The sequence below is a fragment of the Pongo abelii genome, chromosome 1, assembly GCF_028885655.2.
Source record: "Pongo abelii isolate AG06213 chromosome 1, NHGRI_mPonAbe1-v2.0_pri, whole genome shotgun sequence".
NCBI classification, from domain to species: domain Eukaryota; kingdom Metazoa; phylum Chordata; class Mammalia; order Primates; family Hominidae; genus Pongo; species Pongo abelii.
In genome coordinates this window covers 115,281,145-115,300,044 of record NC_071985.2, presented here as the reverse complement: position 1 = coordinate 115,300,044, position 18,900 = coordinate 115,281,145, and the positions used below count along the sequence as shown (strand labels likewise).

Here is an 18,900-nt window from a genome sequence, read left to right as displayed (position 1 = left end):
TCCTTGAGCTCGGTTCACTTGTATAACTTCCCAGTTTAACTTAACCAATTTAACAACTTTTACTAAACCCAAAGGTAAGTCTTCAGAATTGTTAAGCTACTCTTTGTAGTCTTTACTCCTTTCCCCCATTTTAAATGCTTCTTGATGTGACTTGATGATTATCTTTTAAGTAATGATAGATGAAGGCAAGAAAATTTTAATGGGCTAAAAAGTCACAAACTAGTTATATGCGATCTGATTTTATTACCTGTAGTAAACCATCACAGTAATTCAAATAACAGCAATTTTCTTTTTGACACTAGGGAAGGATTTTTCTAATGCTGTGACTTTTCTTATAATTTGTTCATTGTTGCTTGCTTTTGGTCAAAAAAGAAAATGTCTTAAAAAATAATTTCTGTTGGGTTTGGGAGATGTTGTGGTAGAGGAGTAAAGGAAAAAAGTTTCCTCTAGGTAATCAGTGACTACTAGAGACTTCATAATATGATATTTAATTCATCAGCCATTATGTAATGAAATAAAGTATATTTTCTTAGCAGAGTTTTGGACTGGAAAGTTCTTACTGCTTTGTGGACGTCACAATATGAGGTGTTAGTGCAATAAAGACATTAAATTTAATAGTTAATTAAATTTAGAACCTCCCTTCAAGTAACTATTCCTTTATGTTAAACTCAACGGTAAATTGCGAGCCTTTTAAAAAGATTGGAGTATAAAAATGTATTGAAAATAAAAATTGGATGTCAATTTTTTACTTTTTTCAAACGGTATTTCTCAGAACATCTAATGTATTAATATTTATCAAATAGATACTGGTCCTATCTGTTTATCAAATAAATATTGCTGCTTTAGTAAACTTTAAAGATAGAAGAAAATTAATTTTGACACTTAGGAAACATCTATTGTGAGAAGAAGATTATAGTGAAATGGTAGAAAAAGAAAAGCTACAGAATTTTCAATAGTCAAAATTAGGAGCTGCTTATTTTTTATTAAATTTTTGAGTGGTTACAGTTTCTTTTCCAGCCAGATAAGCTAAGTAGGAATAGATCCATTATTATGTTTTGTCTTATGTTTGTAGCTATGCAGTCAGTTTGTTAAAGGATTATTTTTTATAGTTTAATACTTTGTTTCCTACTTACTCTGTTTCTTTTGTGTATCTCAAATTCTTGCCAGTAAGTACAATTTGAATTTTTTTAATCTATTTTTTGATCTTTTTCTTTTTTAAAAAAACAGTAAAAGTCTAAGAGAAGCGTGGTAAGTAGTTCTCAGTGTCTCATTAGACATCTCAAATTTAGTATGCCTTTACAGAATAGGAATATGTAGGTGGATACTGAACCTTTGCTTGCAATATTCTAGATTTTAGGGAAAACATTAACTTAAAACACTCCTTTTTGTTAGCCTTGATTATTAAACAATTCTTTTATATGGTAACTGAGATAGGGGCTCCTCTGACTTCCGTCTAGTTAGTTCTTGGCATCAGAGTCCTCTTTACGTGCAGATAACAGAAAATCCATTGCAAAATGGCTTAAACTAAAAAGAAAACTTAATCAGCTGAATGAATTCCTGGTGTATATCTGATTCTACCTGAGCTTTTTTACTTTATCTTTTCTGTTTTCCTGTGTTGATATAATCAAGCTGGTTTCTTAGCAGGATGGCTGCAGCAGCTTGAAGCTTCATATCTTCATACTACCACATCTGTGGGAAAGAGAACATTGTAGAGAAGAGAGCACTCGGATGTCTTAGAAATATAATTGAAATACTCACTGTTTCTTATTGTCTCTGGTTAGGTCTTGTGCCCATTGTTGAACCAAATGCTGTGCTTAGGAGGATGGGACATGTTCTTTTTGTTTTGCTTAGTTAGATCCTGGCTCTGGAGCCAGGAGAGGGGAGAAGGAAGTGTTGCTGGATGTAAGTTAGCACTGATACTAATTATTCTAACAGTGATTAATAGTTAGAATGGCTGGGTGCAGTGGCACATAGTCCCAGCTCCGCAGGAGGTTGAGATGGGAGGATCGTCTGGGGCCAGGAGTCCAAGGCTACGGGGCGCCGTGATCATGATGCCTGTGAATAGCCACTGTGCCCTAACCTGGGCAATGTAGCAACATAGCAAAATCCTTTCTCTTAAAAAAAAAAAAAAAAAAAGCAGAATGAGTTCTTTCTATTTAGATGTTCTGGAAAGTAGAAAGTTTTGTTAGGGATAGGTCTTTTTGCATGTAGAGGAAATTGTTTTAATTTGGAAAAAGAGTATTCTTTGATTTTGCAATGCTTTTTGAAGGGTGCATTTTATTTTCCAGGTGTGTGTGTGTGTGTGTGTGTGTGTGTGTATGTGTGTGTGTGTGTATTTATATGTAAATATGTTCCTTTTGTTATTTCTGACTTAACTGTGATTTGATTTGTACATGTTTTGTTGAAGATTGTTGCTTCTATATTAATAAGAGATACTGCTCTGTACTTTTCTTGTATTATTTTTGTCTTGTTTTGATATCAGAGTAATACCGGACTCAGAAAATGATTTGGGAAGTGTTTTCTGCTTTTCAGTTTTCTGGATGAGATTGTTTAGGATTGGTTTTATTTTTTTCTTTACTGTTTGGTGTATGTTGCTGAAGAAACCAGTTGCATCTGGAATTTTTCTTTTCTTGAAGGTTTTTAAACTACAAACTTAATTTCTCTAATAGTAAGGACCATTCAGTTTATCTGTTTCATTTTGGGTGAATTTTGGTAATTTGTGGTTTTTGAGTAATTGGTCTGGTTTTATCTAAGTTGATTTTATATGCATAGAATTGTTTGGAGTATTGCCTTGTCATTTGAATGTCTGTGGCAGCTGTAGTAATAATCCCCTTTCATTTCTAATATTAGTGATTTATGTTTTGTCTCCTCTCTTGTCCTGCTAGAAGTTTGTTAATTTTATTGATCTTTTCAAAGAAACAACTTTTGGGTTCATTGATCTTTGTAATATTTTCTTTGTGTTTTCATTTCTTTGATTTCTACTCTTTATTGTTTTCTTCTTTTGCATGATTTGGGTTGATTTTGCTCTTGTTTTTCTAGTGTCTTGAAGTAGAAGCCTAGATTATTGACCAGAGATTCTCTTTTCTAATGTATTTATTACTGTAAACTTTCTAACTACTGCTTTTGCTGCATTCCTGAGGTTTTGATATATTTTCATTTTCATTCAATTCAGTGTTTTAAAATTTTCCTTGAGTAAGTTTAAGTATTTACAGTTTAAAAAAATCCTTCTGTTACAGATTTGTCGTTTTGATTCTGTTAGGATCAGAGAATGTACTTCACATAATTTTCATTCTTTTAAATTATTTTTGGTTTGCTTTCAGACACAGGTTTGTCTTGGTGAATTTTCCATTTGTGCTTAGAAAGAATGGTATGTGTATATTCTGCTGTTATTGTGTGGAATGTTCTATTGATGTCAGTTAGATCCCATTGGTTAATGGGGTTGTTCAGGCTGTCTCTATCTTAGTTGGGTTTCTGTCTCACTCTGTCAGTTACTAAGAGAGGGATGTTGAAATCCTCAACTCTTATTTTGGACTTCTTTCAGTTCTGCCAACTTTTGCTTAATATAATTTGAGGTACTCTTGTCAGGTGTTTGTCCATTAAGGATGATGTATTCTTAGGAGCACCACTAAAGCCCTAGTATCAAAACCAGACAAAGATATTTATAAGAAAAAGAAACTGTAGAGCAATATCCCTTATGAACATAGACATAAGAATATTTAATTAAATTTTAGTAAATCTTATTGAGTAATACAGTTGTCCTTTGGTATCCATGGAGGATTGGTTTCAGACTCCAGAGAATACCAAAATCCATGGATGCCCAAGTCCCTTTTATAAAATAGTATATAATATTTGCATATAACCTAAGCATATTCTCTCATATATTTAAAATTATCTCTAGATTACTTAGAATACCTAATACAATAGAAATAGTTGTTATACTGTGTCTTAAAATTTTTGTTTTTTTAAATTGCTGTATTGTTATTTTTAAAATTATTTTCCCTAAATTTTTTCCATCTACTGTTGCTTGAACCTGTGGATATGGAACTGGTGAATACTGAAGGCTGAGTGTATATTACATTGTGACTAAGTGGAGTTTATCATAGAGATACATGGTAGGTTTTACATTTGGAAATTAGCTAGTGTAGTTTAAGATATCAGTATAATAAAAGAGAAAAATCACAGGATTATCCCAGTAGTTGGAGAAAAAGCATTTAATAACATTTAACATCCATCGATGATAAAAACTACCAGCACACTAAACTAAAAAGGGGATTTCTTTAACCTGATAAAGAGAACTTCCAAACAACAACAATAAGCAAAAAATACAAAATACACCCCACATACTTAATATTGAAAGACTATATGCTTTCCCCTAAGATTGCAAGCTAGGCAAAGGTGTCTACCCTCTCACTTTTATGTAACATTGTACTGGAGATCCTAGCCAGTGCACTAAGGCAGAAAAAAGAAAAAGAAAAAAAAAAAAAAAGAATAAAGATTGGAAATGAAGAAGTAAAACTATCTTTACATTTTTAGTCAACATAATTGCCCATAGAGAGAATCCTAAGGAATGTACCAAAAAAAGGTACTAGAATAAACAAATTTAGTAATGTTATAGGATACAAGTTTAATATGCAAAACCAATTATGTGTCTTGGTATACTTGCAACAAACAGTTATAAACACAGTTTAAAAAATAAAGTCATTTGCAGTAGTATCAAAAAATATGAACTATATGTGTATAAATTTGACAAAATATGTACAGAACCTGTACACTGAAAACTTTATGTTGTTTTTGAGAGAAATTTAAAAGGACTTAATGGAGAGAAATGCCATGTTCATGAATTTGAATACTCAATATTGTTGGGATGTTAATTCTTTCTAAATTTATGTTTAAATTTAGAGCAGTCCAATCAAAATGACTAGGCTTTTCTGTAGAAATTGGCAAGTTGATTCTAAAATCTATGAAAATACAAAGCACTTAGAATAGTCAAGTAATTTTTTAAAAAAAACCAAGTTGAAGGATTTGCACTACCTGATTTTATAAATTACAGTAAAGCTACAATTCAGGACAGTATGGTTTTAGCATAAGGATGGGCATAGAGATCTGTGGAAAAGAATAGAAATAGAAGTGTACATACACGGTTAATTGATTTTCAACAAAGATGCTGACGTAATTCAGTGATTAAAAGGATAGCCTTTCCCACAAGTGGTGCTGGGTCAACTGTATATTTGTATGGGAAAAGAATGAGCTTTGCCTCTTCCTTCAACATTGTATATAAAAATGGATCACAGAGCTAAATATAGAAGCTAAAAGTAAAAAAATTTCAGTAGAAAACACTTGAGAACATCTTTGTGACTTTGAGGTTAGCAAGGATTTTTTAGAATACAAAAAGCATCAAGTATAAAATAAAAATGTTGGTAAATTGGACTTAATGAAAATTGAAGATTTCTGCTCCCCAAAGACATCGGGAAGTTGGAAAGACAAACCACAGACTTGGAGAAGATATTTGAAATATATACATAAGGATGTATCCAGAATATATAAATACTTCCCCACGCAAGGAGGTATATGAATAGCCAGTAAGCACATCAATAAGCAGGGAAAGTAAAATTCACACCACAATGGAATATTTCTACACACCCATTAACATGTCTAAAATTTGAAGATCAACAGTAGCAAATATTGACAAGGATGCTAGAGCAACTATAACTGTTATACATTGTATTGGGAGTGTAAAATGGTACACTGTGGAAAGCAGTTTGTCAGTTTCTTATAAACTTACTGTATAGCCTAGCAATTCCACTCCTAAATATTTCCTTGGTGCTCACAAATGAGATCAGGTGTAGTTGTATGTTTCTTAGTAAATTTGATTTTTTTTCCACCAATGATATAAAGAATTTACAAATTGAATTTTAAGATCTTTTTCCCTATGTTATATAAAGGTTTGTATAGGAGTTGTCATCCTTAAAGTAGTATTCATTCTGTGAAACTTCCAGAATATGGTATTTTGATAGCGGGTAGCTCTTTGAAAACTTCTTTATTTCCTCTGTTTTTCGGTCTGTTTGTTTAGATTTTCTGTTTCTTCTTTCATAATTCAAAAATAGTACTTCTCGAGAAAGATCAAATTTATTGTGAATATATGAATAAAATGGCCTTTTATAATTTTAAAAAATTTTCTGTGTGCTTGTCTGTTGTTACATTTTTATTTATTTTGTGTTTTTGTCTTGACTACCTTTTAAAAACGAGGTTAATGGTAGATTCATTGTATGGTTCTTCATGGAACCATTTCTTGAATTTATTATTTCAGTAATTTTCATTTCTAATTCATCCATTTCTGCCTTTAGTTTTTCTCATTCTTCTATTATTTTGCTCAAATTTGTTTTTCTTTCTTAGAATATTCAGTTATTTTCACTAGTATAAATATTTTAAGTTTTTTTGTGAGAACTGCTTTAGTTGATTCTCTTGCTCTCATACTAAATTTTTGTGATGTTTTATATATTTTGCAGTGTCATGTTTTGCTGCTTCTTTGACCCAAGAATAGTGTTAGGCTTTTTCATTTTTTCCTGTTCAAATCTTGACTTCCTCTAGGTAAACAATCATGATGATAGCCAGTAATTTCAATTTTACACTTTTCTTCCTTGAACCCTGTTATACATAAATAATTAAAATACACTGAATGTGAAGGGAATCTTTTTTTTCCCCCCAAAGAGAACAGGAGCCTAAAGGGATCTTTTTAATGATAATTTTTTTCTTCCCAAATATAGGAAGTTCACAAATGGGTGCTACCATAGTAGATGCTTTGGATACCCTTTATATCATGGGACTTCATGATGAATTCCTAGATGGGCAAAAATGGATTGAAGACAACCTTGATTTCAGTGTGGTGAGTGTATGATTGATAACTAATCTCTTAGATTGACCATGAAAAGACACAATGTCTAACTGCTATGGTCTGAACATTTGTGCCTTCCTAAAATTCATATGTTGAAACCTAATCACTAATGTGACGGTACTAGAAGATGGGGACCTTGGGAGGTGATTAGGTCATGAGGGTTGAGCTCTCATGAATGGAAAACAAAATATATATATATATATTTTAATGTTTAGTGATTAGCACAGCTTCGATGAGTTTTCATAGTTAGGCCTACACCCATTCTTCTGGCACTTTAGCATGGTTAAGTGGCACTGCTTAGGTTTGGCATAGTTGTTAAGTCACACGCCCAGCACAGTTGCATTCTTGGTGTGCGACTTGAGAAAGTTCCTTATCTTCCTAAACCTGTCATAAAATTGCTATTCCATTATAGTATTGTGAGGATTATTTGAGATAATCTGGTACATATGAAGTGCTCAGTAAATGGTGGCAATTATTTTCATTATCACCAGTCTTCACCTAAAAGATGTGTGGACTGTTTTGTCATATTCACATCTTTTGTGATATTTGTGCTTGCTTTTCCTTTTGACTGTATTATCCTTCACTACTTCTCTATGTACTTCTCTCTGGCAGACTCTTTGTTATTTAAATTGTGATAAAAGTCCATAATTATTTCTTCTCTGATGCCTTTCTTGGAGCTAACTAGACAAAAATGGTTTACTTTCCTTTATATTACTGTAGAATTTGGACGTATCTCAAAGAGAACAATTTTTATTATCAATTAAGTTTAGGTTTGATGGTGAGTGATAGAAAACCTAATATAAAATAGCTTAAACAAGATAGATATTTATTTTTTTTTTCATGTAAATCAAGTACAGAGTTAAGCAGTTCAGGGCTGGTTTGGGTGGCTCCTTGATCATCAAGGATCTAGGATCATTTGTCTTGTTGCTCTGTCGGCTTCAGTGTATATCTTAGACCTCATGGTATAAAATGGTTCCTAAAGATCCAGGCATTTTATCCAGTTGACAGAAAGAATGTGACTGTTCTTTAAAAAGACTTCTCAGGAGGTAGTCTCCCCATTTTTGCTTTTAGAGTTTACTAATACGGCCTCAACTAACTCCAAAGGAAAGCTGAGAAATGTAGTCTTTTTTTTTCTGTGTAGCTATGTAGCCTTTATACAACAGACTGTGCTTTTTGTATCTTGTTTAAGAAAGCCCTACTCCTAGATCATGAATATATTTTCTTATATTTTATTCTGAAGGTTTTAAAGTTTTGCTTTTGTATTTAGTCTTTAATCCAAATGGGATTGATTTTTTTTTTAATGTAGGATGAAGTAGGCCACTATTAGTTGATCCTACTACCATTTCTTCTCCTGCTATTTTTATATGCCACATTAGTCATATATTAGTCATATTATAGTTTATTCTTTCACGTTGGCTTTTTTCTTTATCCGTATATCAATACTAAACTACAATTTTTTTTATAAGAAGCTTGATGTCTGTATCTGAATCTGTTCTCTGTTGGTATCTGATCTTGTTCTCTGTGGAAATTATCTTAGTTCTCAGCTTTTTGTTCTTTCAAGTTCTGGAAAACTGTGTGGAAATTCTGAGGAGGATTGCATTTAATTTGCAGATTAATTTGGGGAGAATTAGCATCTGTGCAATACTCCCATTCATTGACAGGAGAGCTTTATTGTGGCTAATAATTCCCTTGTATGTCATTATTATCAGTCAGGGTTCAATCAGGAACCAGACTATACCATTTATTTTAACTAGAGGATTTAATGTTTAGAATTGTTATCCAACTAATGGGGAACCAAAAAGGCAAAAAGAGAGCATTGTGATATCACCAGAGGTATTAACTCTAGGAAACAAGAAACAGCTGCCACCTGTGGGGGCTATAAGAACAATGGGAAGAGGTTGGGATCATTAAAATGCAGTAGCTTGGGCTCTATAGAACTAGTACCTGTGCTGCCCAGGTGTTACTGGTACCTCAGGAAGACTGTGTCAGAGCTGAGACTCAGAACTCTGAGGAGGAGACAGCTAGCCAAGTGCTTGATATCTGTAAAGGAAACCATTAGGTTGATTTGGGGATTGCGTGTCTGTATGTGTGATAGGGGAACAGTACTCTGGAACCAATTGCCACTGCCAGGGTGAACCCTGGCTGGTGTGACACTATCAGAAACTAGAAGTAAACAGCAGGGAATAAGACTCTTCTTCCTCCAGTCTTGTATTGTCTTTTTAGAACCTCCTAATGTTAGTGCCTAAAAGGGAGCCAGCTGGTAAATTAAATGCGTTTGTGTAATTCCAACTCCCATATACCAAAATAGAGTATAGAAGAATGGATTTGAACCTGAGAGAAGTAGTGTAATCATCAGCACAGTCATTTTTTGTTCCTTTCTTTCAACCTTTAAATGTCATTATGTTTTAGCTGCTTATTTTGCATATATAGTATGTATTTGGGTTTTGTTATTTTTATCCAACCTTAGAGTCTTTTTAACTATTAAGTTTGATATATTTACATTTACTATGATAACTTATTTGGAGTTAGGTCTTTCATCTTTGTTTTGCTACCTATATTATGATTGTACTTTTCATTTGTTTTTAGTTTGTTTTCCTTATTTTGGATTAAATTACATCATCTCTCTTTTTCCCTCTACTAGTTTAACATTATACCTTCCATTTCTATTGACTTTGGAGATATCCTTGAAGTTTAAATATATATATATGTGATATATATATTTTATAAAAATATATTAAAACTGAGTTTTATCTCTTTTTTGTGTTTATGCTCTGGTGTCAGGAGCAAAACAATAAACAATATATATGTTTAAACTTTAAGGGTAACTCCAAAGTAGGCATGCACACGCACACACACACACACACACACACTCTCTCTCTCTCTCATCAAAGTATAGTATATATAAGTATATATAAACTTTAAGGATAACCCTAAGTAGGCAGTTTGAAATTAATCAATTTCAGACCAGGAGTCATGGCTCGTGTCTGTAATCCCAAAACTTTGGGAGGCTGAGGCAGGAGGATCGCTTGAGCCCAGCCTGGGCAACATAGTGAGACCTGAACTCTACAGAAAATAAGTCCCAGCTACTTGGGAGGCTGAGGAAGGAGGATTGCTTGAGCCCAGAAGGTTGAGGCTACAGGGAGCCAAGATCATGCTACTGTACTCCAGCCTGGGCAACAGAGTAGGATCCTCCTTCTGAAGAATATAAGGATTTTAGAATGCTTTAACTTAACTCACCTCCCTTTTGTTTTATGTGTCATTGTTGTCTAGTTGATCACAAGTTATATTTTAAACTTCCGAATTAAGTAATAGATAAATAAATGCACACATTTATCAAATGCAACAGGCAGTGTTCTAGAGTCTGTGGATATAGTAATCAACAAAACAGAGTTTTATCTCTTTTTTGTGTTTGTGTTCTAGTGTCGAGAGCAAAACAGTAAACAAGTTATATATAGTACATCAGAGGGTGGTGATAAGTGCTGTGGAGAGTAATGGTGGGGTACTGCTATTAGTATTTTACATGGGGTGGTCATGGAAGAACTCTTTGTTAAAGTGACACTTCTGAGAAGAGACCCAAGGGGAGCCATGTGGATATACAACTCTGTCTTAATAGATATTAAAACTGAGAATAGAGGTACCGTTCCCTTGTCTTTCCTGCTTCTATTATACTATTGCAAAGTGTGTTTTCGGTTTAATTTTAAAAAGGCAATCTATTTTTTCCCTTGTTTTAATATTTTATTTTTCACTTTGTTGTTCTGTAATTCTATTACCATATGTCTATGTGTGGGTTATTCTTTAAAGGACTCATAATGTTTCATCAATCTGAAGACTTATGTTTTCATCAAGTTTAGTAGATTCTCAGTTATTACTTCCTTCAAAAATGTCTCTATCCTATTTTTCCATTCTGTCCCTCTAGAATTTCTCATACCTTTTGTTTCTGTAGTGAAGGAAGATTGTTTTACAAATGAAACTATTTTATTACCATGTGATTATATATAGTTAGATGATGATGTGTTAATTAGGGAAATAATGCAAGGTAATTGGTATTAGTATTTTATATTAGATGGTCAGAAAAAATTTCTGATAAGGTGACATTTATTCAGAGACCTATAGGAAGTGAGAGTGATTTGTTCAGTTATGTGAAAGGAAAGCGTCCAGATAAGAGGGTAACAACTGTAAAGACTGACGTGGGAGTCTCAAGTTTGACAATTCTGGGTACAGCAAGTAGGCCCATATAATTAAATGAATCAAAGGGATATTAATATGAGAGATGTCAAAGAGGTTGTAGGGGATCTGAGCATGTTGGATCTTATTGGTCATTTTACTCTGAGTGTTATGTGAAGGCATCGAAAGGGTTTGCACAGAGTAGTGATCTAAACTGATGTAGGATTTAAAAGGCTCATTTTAACTATAGTGTGCTGAATAGAGGGTAGGGGAGGAGGGTAAGTATTAAAGCAGGGACTGGTTGGAAGGTTATTGTTGCAATTCTGGTAAGAGATGGAGGCCCTCCCACCCTTTTTTCCTTCCTCCTCATATTTAGTGAATGTCTGCTATGTGCCCTGTAGTAAGTTAGATGTTGGGAATATATGAAGTAATATTAAGCACTTTGCTTTCATGGTGGGATGGAATGACGATCGTGTTATTCAAAAAATTACATTATATTGTAAAAATTCTATACTGAAGAAATATGTTAGCAGATGATGTGCCTGCCTATGAATGTTGGAAAGACTTTAGAGTAATACAGTTTCCTTTTAATTTTTATTAAAATTAACTATGAATGTTTTTATGTTAGTTGTATATCTTCTGTAGATTCTTTGATTATATTCTCTGCCACTTCTGCTTTTCTTTCCATGTGTTAGAATATTTCTAGCAATATCTATATCAATATGTAAATACAAACATAGAGACTATTTAGTAAGGTTATTAATATTACTATATTTGTGCTGTTTCCATCAGTTTGCCATTTAGTTTTGTTCATGATTCTTTTTCTTATAGGTAATTTGCATTTTAGAAAAATTTCATGTCTGTCATCAATTTATCAAAACTATTGGTTTTATGCTTAAGTACCTGCTTTCTCAGGGAAATTTATATATTGCCACACTTCTACTTTTTAACTTTTTTTAAACATTTATTTCCAAATAATTTAGATTTCATTTTGATATTTGTGAAATTAGTATTTATGTTAATTTCTTACCCAGGAGGCAATTTTCTCAACATTATTATTGAATAATCCATCATTCTGCCATTTTTTTGGTGCCTCCTTTAACACTTATATATTCTAGGAAAAATACTTAAAATCCAGGAGGAGAGATGGAAGTAAAAATTATGCTGGAGTGATTAGAACAGAAGAAAAAGGACCACCAGTAAAGAGTGCTATTCTAGAATCATGACCCAGAATTCTAGAAATGAAGGCTTTCATGAAGAAGGGCAGTAGTTAACAGTGTTAAATATCCTGATAAGTTCACAGTACTGTGTAAGGTACATAAAAAATGGCTTGTTGGTTTCGGGAATCAGGGAGCTGTGGTGACAGCAGTAAGAGAAGTTTCAGTAACATTAACAAATGAGAGGAGAGATTGCAGTTGCATGAGAAATGAAGATGCAGAAAGTAGAAAAATATTTTCCACAGGGTGTTTGTGAAAAACAAATGAAGTATTGATAATATTTTGAAAACTATAAAGCATTGCGTATTTGTGAATGTTTTCAATATGTTTTTCACAGAATTCAGAGGTGTCTGTGTTTGAAGTCAACATTCGATTTATTGGAGGCCTACTTGCGGCATATTACCTATCAGGAGAGGAGGTGAGCAGAATCAAGCAATGCATTGTTTGTTTTGCAGGGGAGGGTTGGAATTTAATAAAATGAACAATTTCCCTAGAAGCATATTATTTTTCTAAATTGGTAATATTGAACCAGTCTAGAACTGGATGCTTCAGGCAGAACTATTCCTTGGGAATAATAATTTTTCCATTTTGAGAATCTCAATAAAACATGAATTCATCACAGGTCCTAGCTTTATATACACCATGTCTCCTTTGCAAGAGTGATCCTTCTCCAGGATTTTGCCATTGCAATTAATTCCATGGCCCAAGTAAAGGGGGAAAATAAACTAATAAGGACAAAATTAAATAACAAATCAGAAAGAATTAATATGGATCCTCCTAAGACCAAAAATTAATAATTCAAACTTACTGTTTAGAAATTGAATCCAGTTTTTGGCTATAAATAATAACAACTCTGAATTCTCCTCTCTGGAAATCTTGGTACAGAACACATGGAGACACTTGAGACCTAAGGTGATGGAGAAGTGGGCGTAGGAAGTTCCCTTTTACTATTCAAATAGGTTAAAGAATGAGGTTGAACAGTGGGAGAAAGAGAAACTAAAGGAAGAGGTTATAAGTCATTTATTTGTTTTTTGAGAAACTGTTTCATCCATATTTTAAAATTGGTTTGCTGATCTAGACAATTTGTAAGAGCTCTTTGTAGATTTAAGAAAATTTACCTTTTGTTATATGTATTATAAAGATACATATCTATGTTAGCCGTATTTTGTTTAATTTTTTTTTTTTTGTTAATGTTGAAGTAATCATTTAAAGGATTTTTTCCCCCACTGTTATGGCTTCTAGATTTCGGTCCTTAGAAAGCCTTTCCTATGTCTGTGTTATTACAAAACAAAAATTCCCATTTTCGTGTGGATTTTTATGACTTTATATACTTTTATCTATATATTTCATTTATTGTTGTTCCTTTATGTGTAAAGAGTGAGCTATTTATGTGCTACTTTTTTTTTTTTTTTAGAAGAAATATGTTTAAAGATGCTGGTATTTTTAATATATAATATTAGATTACATTTATCTTAATGTGTAATTTTATTGTCAAATTATATTGTGTGATTTGTTTATACCTCTAACCTATATTTCTATAGTCAGAACATTTAAATTCACGTTTAATAAAATAGAAAAAAATGATATATACTCTGGCCAAGAGGTTATCAAACTTTAGTATGTATTAGAATCACACAGGGTGTTTTATAAAAATGAGGATTCCAAGCCCTACCCGAAGGACCGATTCAGTGGGTTTAGCGTGGAGACCCTTATCCTACTTTGTTCATGCCAAATACTCCTTGTTAAAGGTGATTTTGGAAACATTGGTTCTATATTTTGAGAAACTCTGACCTGGCTTATAGGAATAAAATCATTGTGAATTAATTGTTATTTTTACTAAGGTTTATTGAGGTATTATTTACGTACAGTAAAATTCAGTATATAGTTTTATGAGTTTTTACAGTGCATAGTATTGTAATCACCAGCATGATCAAGATACAGAATTTTATTATCCTAGAAAATTTCCATTTACCATTTTATAATTAACCTATCCCATTGCCAGCCCCTGATAATTACTGATCTCTTTTCTGTCTCTACAGTTAAGAATGCTGGCTTCTTTTACTTAGCATAATGCATTTGAGATTTATCCATGTATTAGTAGTTTATTCCTTTTTACTGTATTACAGTACTCCATTATGCATTTTATATATTTATCAGTGGAATTATTTACAGTTTTGGAGATTATGAATAAACCTGCTATAAGCATTTGCCTATAGATTTCTGTGGGAAAATAAACTTTTATTTATCTTGGATAAATACATAGGAATGGGATTTACTGAGTCAAAGGTTAAGTGTATATTTAACTTTGGAAGAAACTGTCAGATTCTTTTCCAAAAATTGCCTCTCATTGTTGTGAGTACTTTGTATTGTGAGTCTCTTTATTACTGTTAGCCATTCTAATAGATGCATAATAGTATCTCATTGTGGTTCTATTTTGCATTCCCTGATGACAAGTGATGTTGAGCATCTTTTCCTATGTTTATTTGTCATATGTATTTTTTGAATTAGCTGCTCAAATCCCTTGCCCATTTAAAAATTTTTGTTGTTTTTTTGAATTATTAAATTGTGATAGTTCTTTACATATTTTGGACATAGGTCTTTTATAATCTATACATTTGCAATTATTTTCTGTATCTGTGGCTTGTCTTTCCAGTGATTTAACAGTATCTTTTGAAGAATTGATGTTGTTAATCTGGAAGTACAATTTACTAATTTTGTCTTTCATGGTTCATGCATTTGGTATTTTGTTTAAGAAATGTTTGCCTAATCCAACATCACAAATATTTTCTCTTAAGTTTTCTTCCAAAACTATTATAGTTTTACTTTATTTGTACTTTTAAGTCTGTAATTGATTTTGAGTTAAATCCTATATATGCTGTGAGGTATAAGTTGAAGTCTATTTTTTCCCATATGGATGTTGAAAAGACTACTTTTTCATTAATTGACTTTGTACCTTTGTTGAAAATCAGTTGATTATGTATGTGTGGGTCTACTGTAGACATTCTGTTTTGTTCTCTTGATTTATGTGTCTGTCTTTGGTACTACCACATTGTGTTCATTATTGTGGCTTTATAGAAAGTCTTGAAATCGGGTTGTGTGAGTCCTCCAACTTTATTCCTTTTCAAAATTGTTGTGGCTGTTTTAGTTACTTTTCCTTTTTTGTATAAATTTTAGAATCAACTTGTTGATTTCTATAAAATCTACTGCGATTTTAACTGGTATTATAAATTTTGAGTGATTTGACATCTTCACAGTATTGAGTTTTCAATCCATGAATATGGTATATGTCTCCATTTATTTAATTATTTTTTTATTGGTGTTTCTAGTTTTTAGCATACAGATCTTGTGTGTATTCTGATAAATTTATACATATTTCATGTTTTTGATAGTTCTGTATTTTAAATTTTGGTTTCCCATTGTTCATTGTCAGTATATATAAATACATTTGATTTTTAAAAAACCTTTAATAAAGACTTAAATTCTCAGTTGTCTGAGGACATTTTGTTTCTTCTAGAAATCTTTGTGATACTATCATTTAAAAAAATGTGCTAAAAGGTACACAACATAAAATTTACCATTTTAACCATTTTAAGTGTGCAGTTCAGTGGCATTAAAAACAACATTTGCATTGTTGTGCGATATGCAATTGATTTTTCTTTTTTTCTTTCTTTCTTTCTTTTTTTTTTTTGAGATGGAATTTCGCTCTTATTGCCCAGGCTGGAGTGCAATGGTGTGATCACAGCTCACTGCAACCTCCGCCTTCCGGGTTCAAGCGATTCTCCTGCCTCAGCCTTCTGCAATTGATTTTTATATTGACTTTTTACCCTGTGATTTTTCTAACTTCATTAATTAATTCTAGTAGCTTTAAAATTTACTTTAATAGATTCTTTGGGATTTACCTTATAAACAATCATGTCATTAGTAAGTAGAGGTGAGTTTTATTTTTCTGTATAGAGAATGGTTATTTATTTTTTTTCTTTTCCTGCTCTTTCTCCTGAGGCAGAGAATGGTTTTATTTGTGTGGTCCTTTTCTTTTTCTTGCCTTACTGCATTGCCTAGGACATCTACTGCAAAGTTGAATAGTAATGGGCAGAGTAGGCATCCTTGCCTGGTTCCTGATCCTAGGAATTGCAGTGATAGCTTTATTCTCTTCCATGATCATGGCATATGGCTTCAAAAGTACTGTAATCCAAGAATGTTTATTATTCTCTTGGTCTGCTCCTTTAACTCTCCACCTTTCATACCCATAAGATTTTTGCCTGGTTTGTCCTTTCTGTGCCCTGTAGTGAAGATAGTTCCTGGAAAAACTAGTTGCAGAGGGAGAGCTTTTGCTCATGACTTGGGAATGAGTGCTTTTGCTCATGACTTGGGAAGGAGTGGGATTTATGACTTGGACCCCTAGTCTCTTTCAGTCCCCTCAGCTCTCCTATATGCATTTCACTCCTCTGCCTTGAGTCTGCAGTCTGCTGTGTACCCCATCCTCCATCTGCCTCAGCCTTACATACAAACAGTAAGTCTGGGCTCTTCCTCTCAAAGGTCACTCAGACAGGTGCCTTTCTTCATAAAATCTTTGGGATTTAGATTTCCCCGGGAGGGATGGAATGTTCATTCTTGGGTCTCATCTTTTCCACTTGACCCAAAACTTCCTCCCCACAAAAATGTCTTTAAGAATCTTCTGAGCTGCTTCATCTGCTAACTGCCAATTCTCTAACACTGAAATGTGTTAGGTAACTGGACATATTTGAAGGACATCTTTATGTAAGAGATATATGGAGTCAGGAGATAGCCACCTTCATATATTGCTCTGTGCCGAGAGAAATAAAACTGATTTCTTTTTCCGAAAGAAGGAGACAAAACAGGAGAGGGGGAAGGGAAGAAAAGGAGGGGGAAGGGAGGAGAAGGGAAAGGGGGAAGGAAGGGGAAAGGAAGGAAGAAAAGGAGGGCAAAGGGGATGGAAGGGGGAAGGATCAGAACTGTATCTTTAAAAAATGCAAAGTTTTAAAACTTGGAAAGGAAAAAACAAAACTCCAAACCCAAGTTCCTTCACTGGCAAATTCTACCAAATATTTAATATCAATTATATGTAAATTTCTCCAGAAAAAAAAAGAAGAGCAAACAATTTTTCAGCTTATTCTATGAGGCCAGCATTAATCCTGTGTGACACGCACACAGAGGTATTAAAGTAAAACTATAGATCAGTATCTCATGTGAATATTATAGATGCAAAAAATTCTCAACAATGATCACAAAATCAAATCTAGCAATATATAAAAAGGGTAATACAGCATGACCAAGTGGGGTTTCTTCCCAAGAATGCAAGGCTGGTTCGATGTTCAAAAATCAACCAGTATGATTTACTATGTCAACAGACTAAAGAAAAACATCATATAATCTTATTACATAGCCACAGAAACATCTGACAACATGTAACGTCTATTCATGATAACAACTTGCAGCAAACTAGAAGTAGAAGGGACCTTTCTCAAGGTGATAAAGGACATCTACAAAAAACCTATAGCTAACAATATTCTTTTTCTCTTTTTGTGTATGTTGTTGTTATTATAGATTTCAGTTTTATGCTGCAAATCCATAGTACATTGCTACCATTTTTACCTTAGGTGATCAGTTGTCATTTAGAACTATTAAAAATAAAGGAAATGCCTTTTTGTTTGTCTTCATTTCAGTCATTTTTGTTGGTCTTTTCTTTTTGCAGGTTCAGGTTTCTGATTTTTCAGGTTTTTCAGGTATTTTATTCCTTCTGTGGGAACAGCTTCCTTTAACATTTTTTTATAGTAATAGGTCTATTGGTAGTGAGTTCTTTTAGTTTTTGTTAGTCTGAAAGTCTATTTCCACTATATTTTTGGAAAATTTTCTTTGGGTATAAAATTTAGGTTTACAGTTTTTCCTGTCAACACTTTATAAATGTCACTGCATTATCTTATAGCTTGCATAGTTTGTGATGAGAAATCTCCTTTAATTCTTTATTCCTCTGTATGTAATAGGTCTTTTTTTTTCATTTGTCTGCCTTTAAAATTTTCTGTTTATATTTTGTTTTGTATGAAGAGTCTGAGTGGTTTTACTTTGTGTGTGTATGTGTCGGGCGGCGGGGGTATGAGTAGGATGATTTATTTTGCTTGAGGTTCTTTAAGCTGCTGGGGTCTGTGGGTCGATACCTTTAATTATTTTCTAAAAAATTCTCAGTTATTGTTTTTTAAAATATAGACATCCATTGACTTATGATAGGATTATGTCCTGATAAACCCATTGCAAATTGAAAACATCCTAAGTTGAAAATGCATTTAGTACACCTAACCTACCAAATATCATAGCTTAGCCTACCTTAAACATGCTCAGAACACTTACATTAGCTTACAGTTGGGCCAATTCATATAACACAAAGCCCACTTTATAGTAAAGTGTTGAATAGCTCGTGTAATTTATTGAATACTGAAAACGAATAACAGAATGGCCATACGAGCACTTGAAGTATAGTTACTACTGAATGCTTATTGCTTTCATACCATTGTAAAGTTGAAAAATCATGAGTTGAGCCATCCTAAGTCAAACTGTCATAAGTTAGTGACCATCTGTATTTTTTCTTATCAATACTTTAAAAATGTCACTACA

General features: G+C 32.9%; 1 protein-coding gene across 1 annotated transcript in view; it reads left to right on the top strand.

The window, feature by feature from the left end:
- MAN1A2 (mannosidase alpha class 1A member 2) overlaps positions 1 to 18,900 on the top strand; it is a 167,766-nt gene that overhangs the window by 42,634 nt on the left and 106,232 nt on the right. Inside the window, exons 4-5 of the mRNA XM_009245736.4 lie at positions 6,765 to 6,883; positions 12,611 to 12,691. Coding sequence (XP_009244011.1) covers positions 6,765 to 6,883; positions 12,611 to 12,691 — 200 coding nt within the window. The remainder of the gene's footprint in view (positions 1 to 6,764; positions 6,884 to 12,610; positions 12,692 to 18,900) is intronic.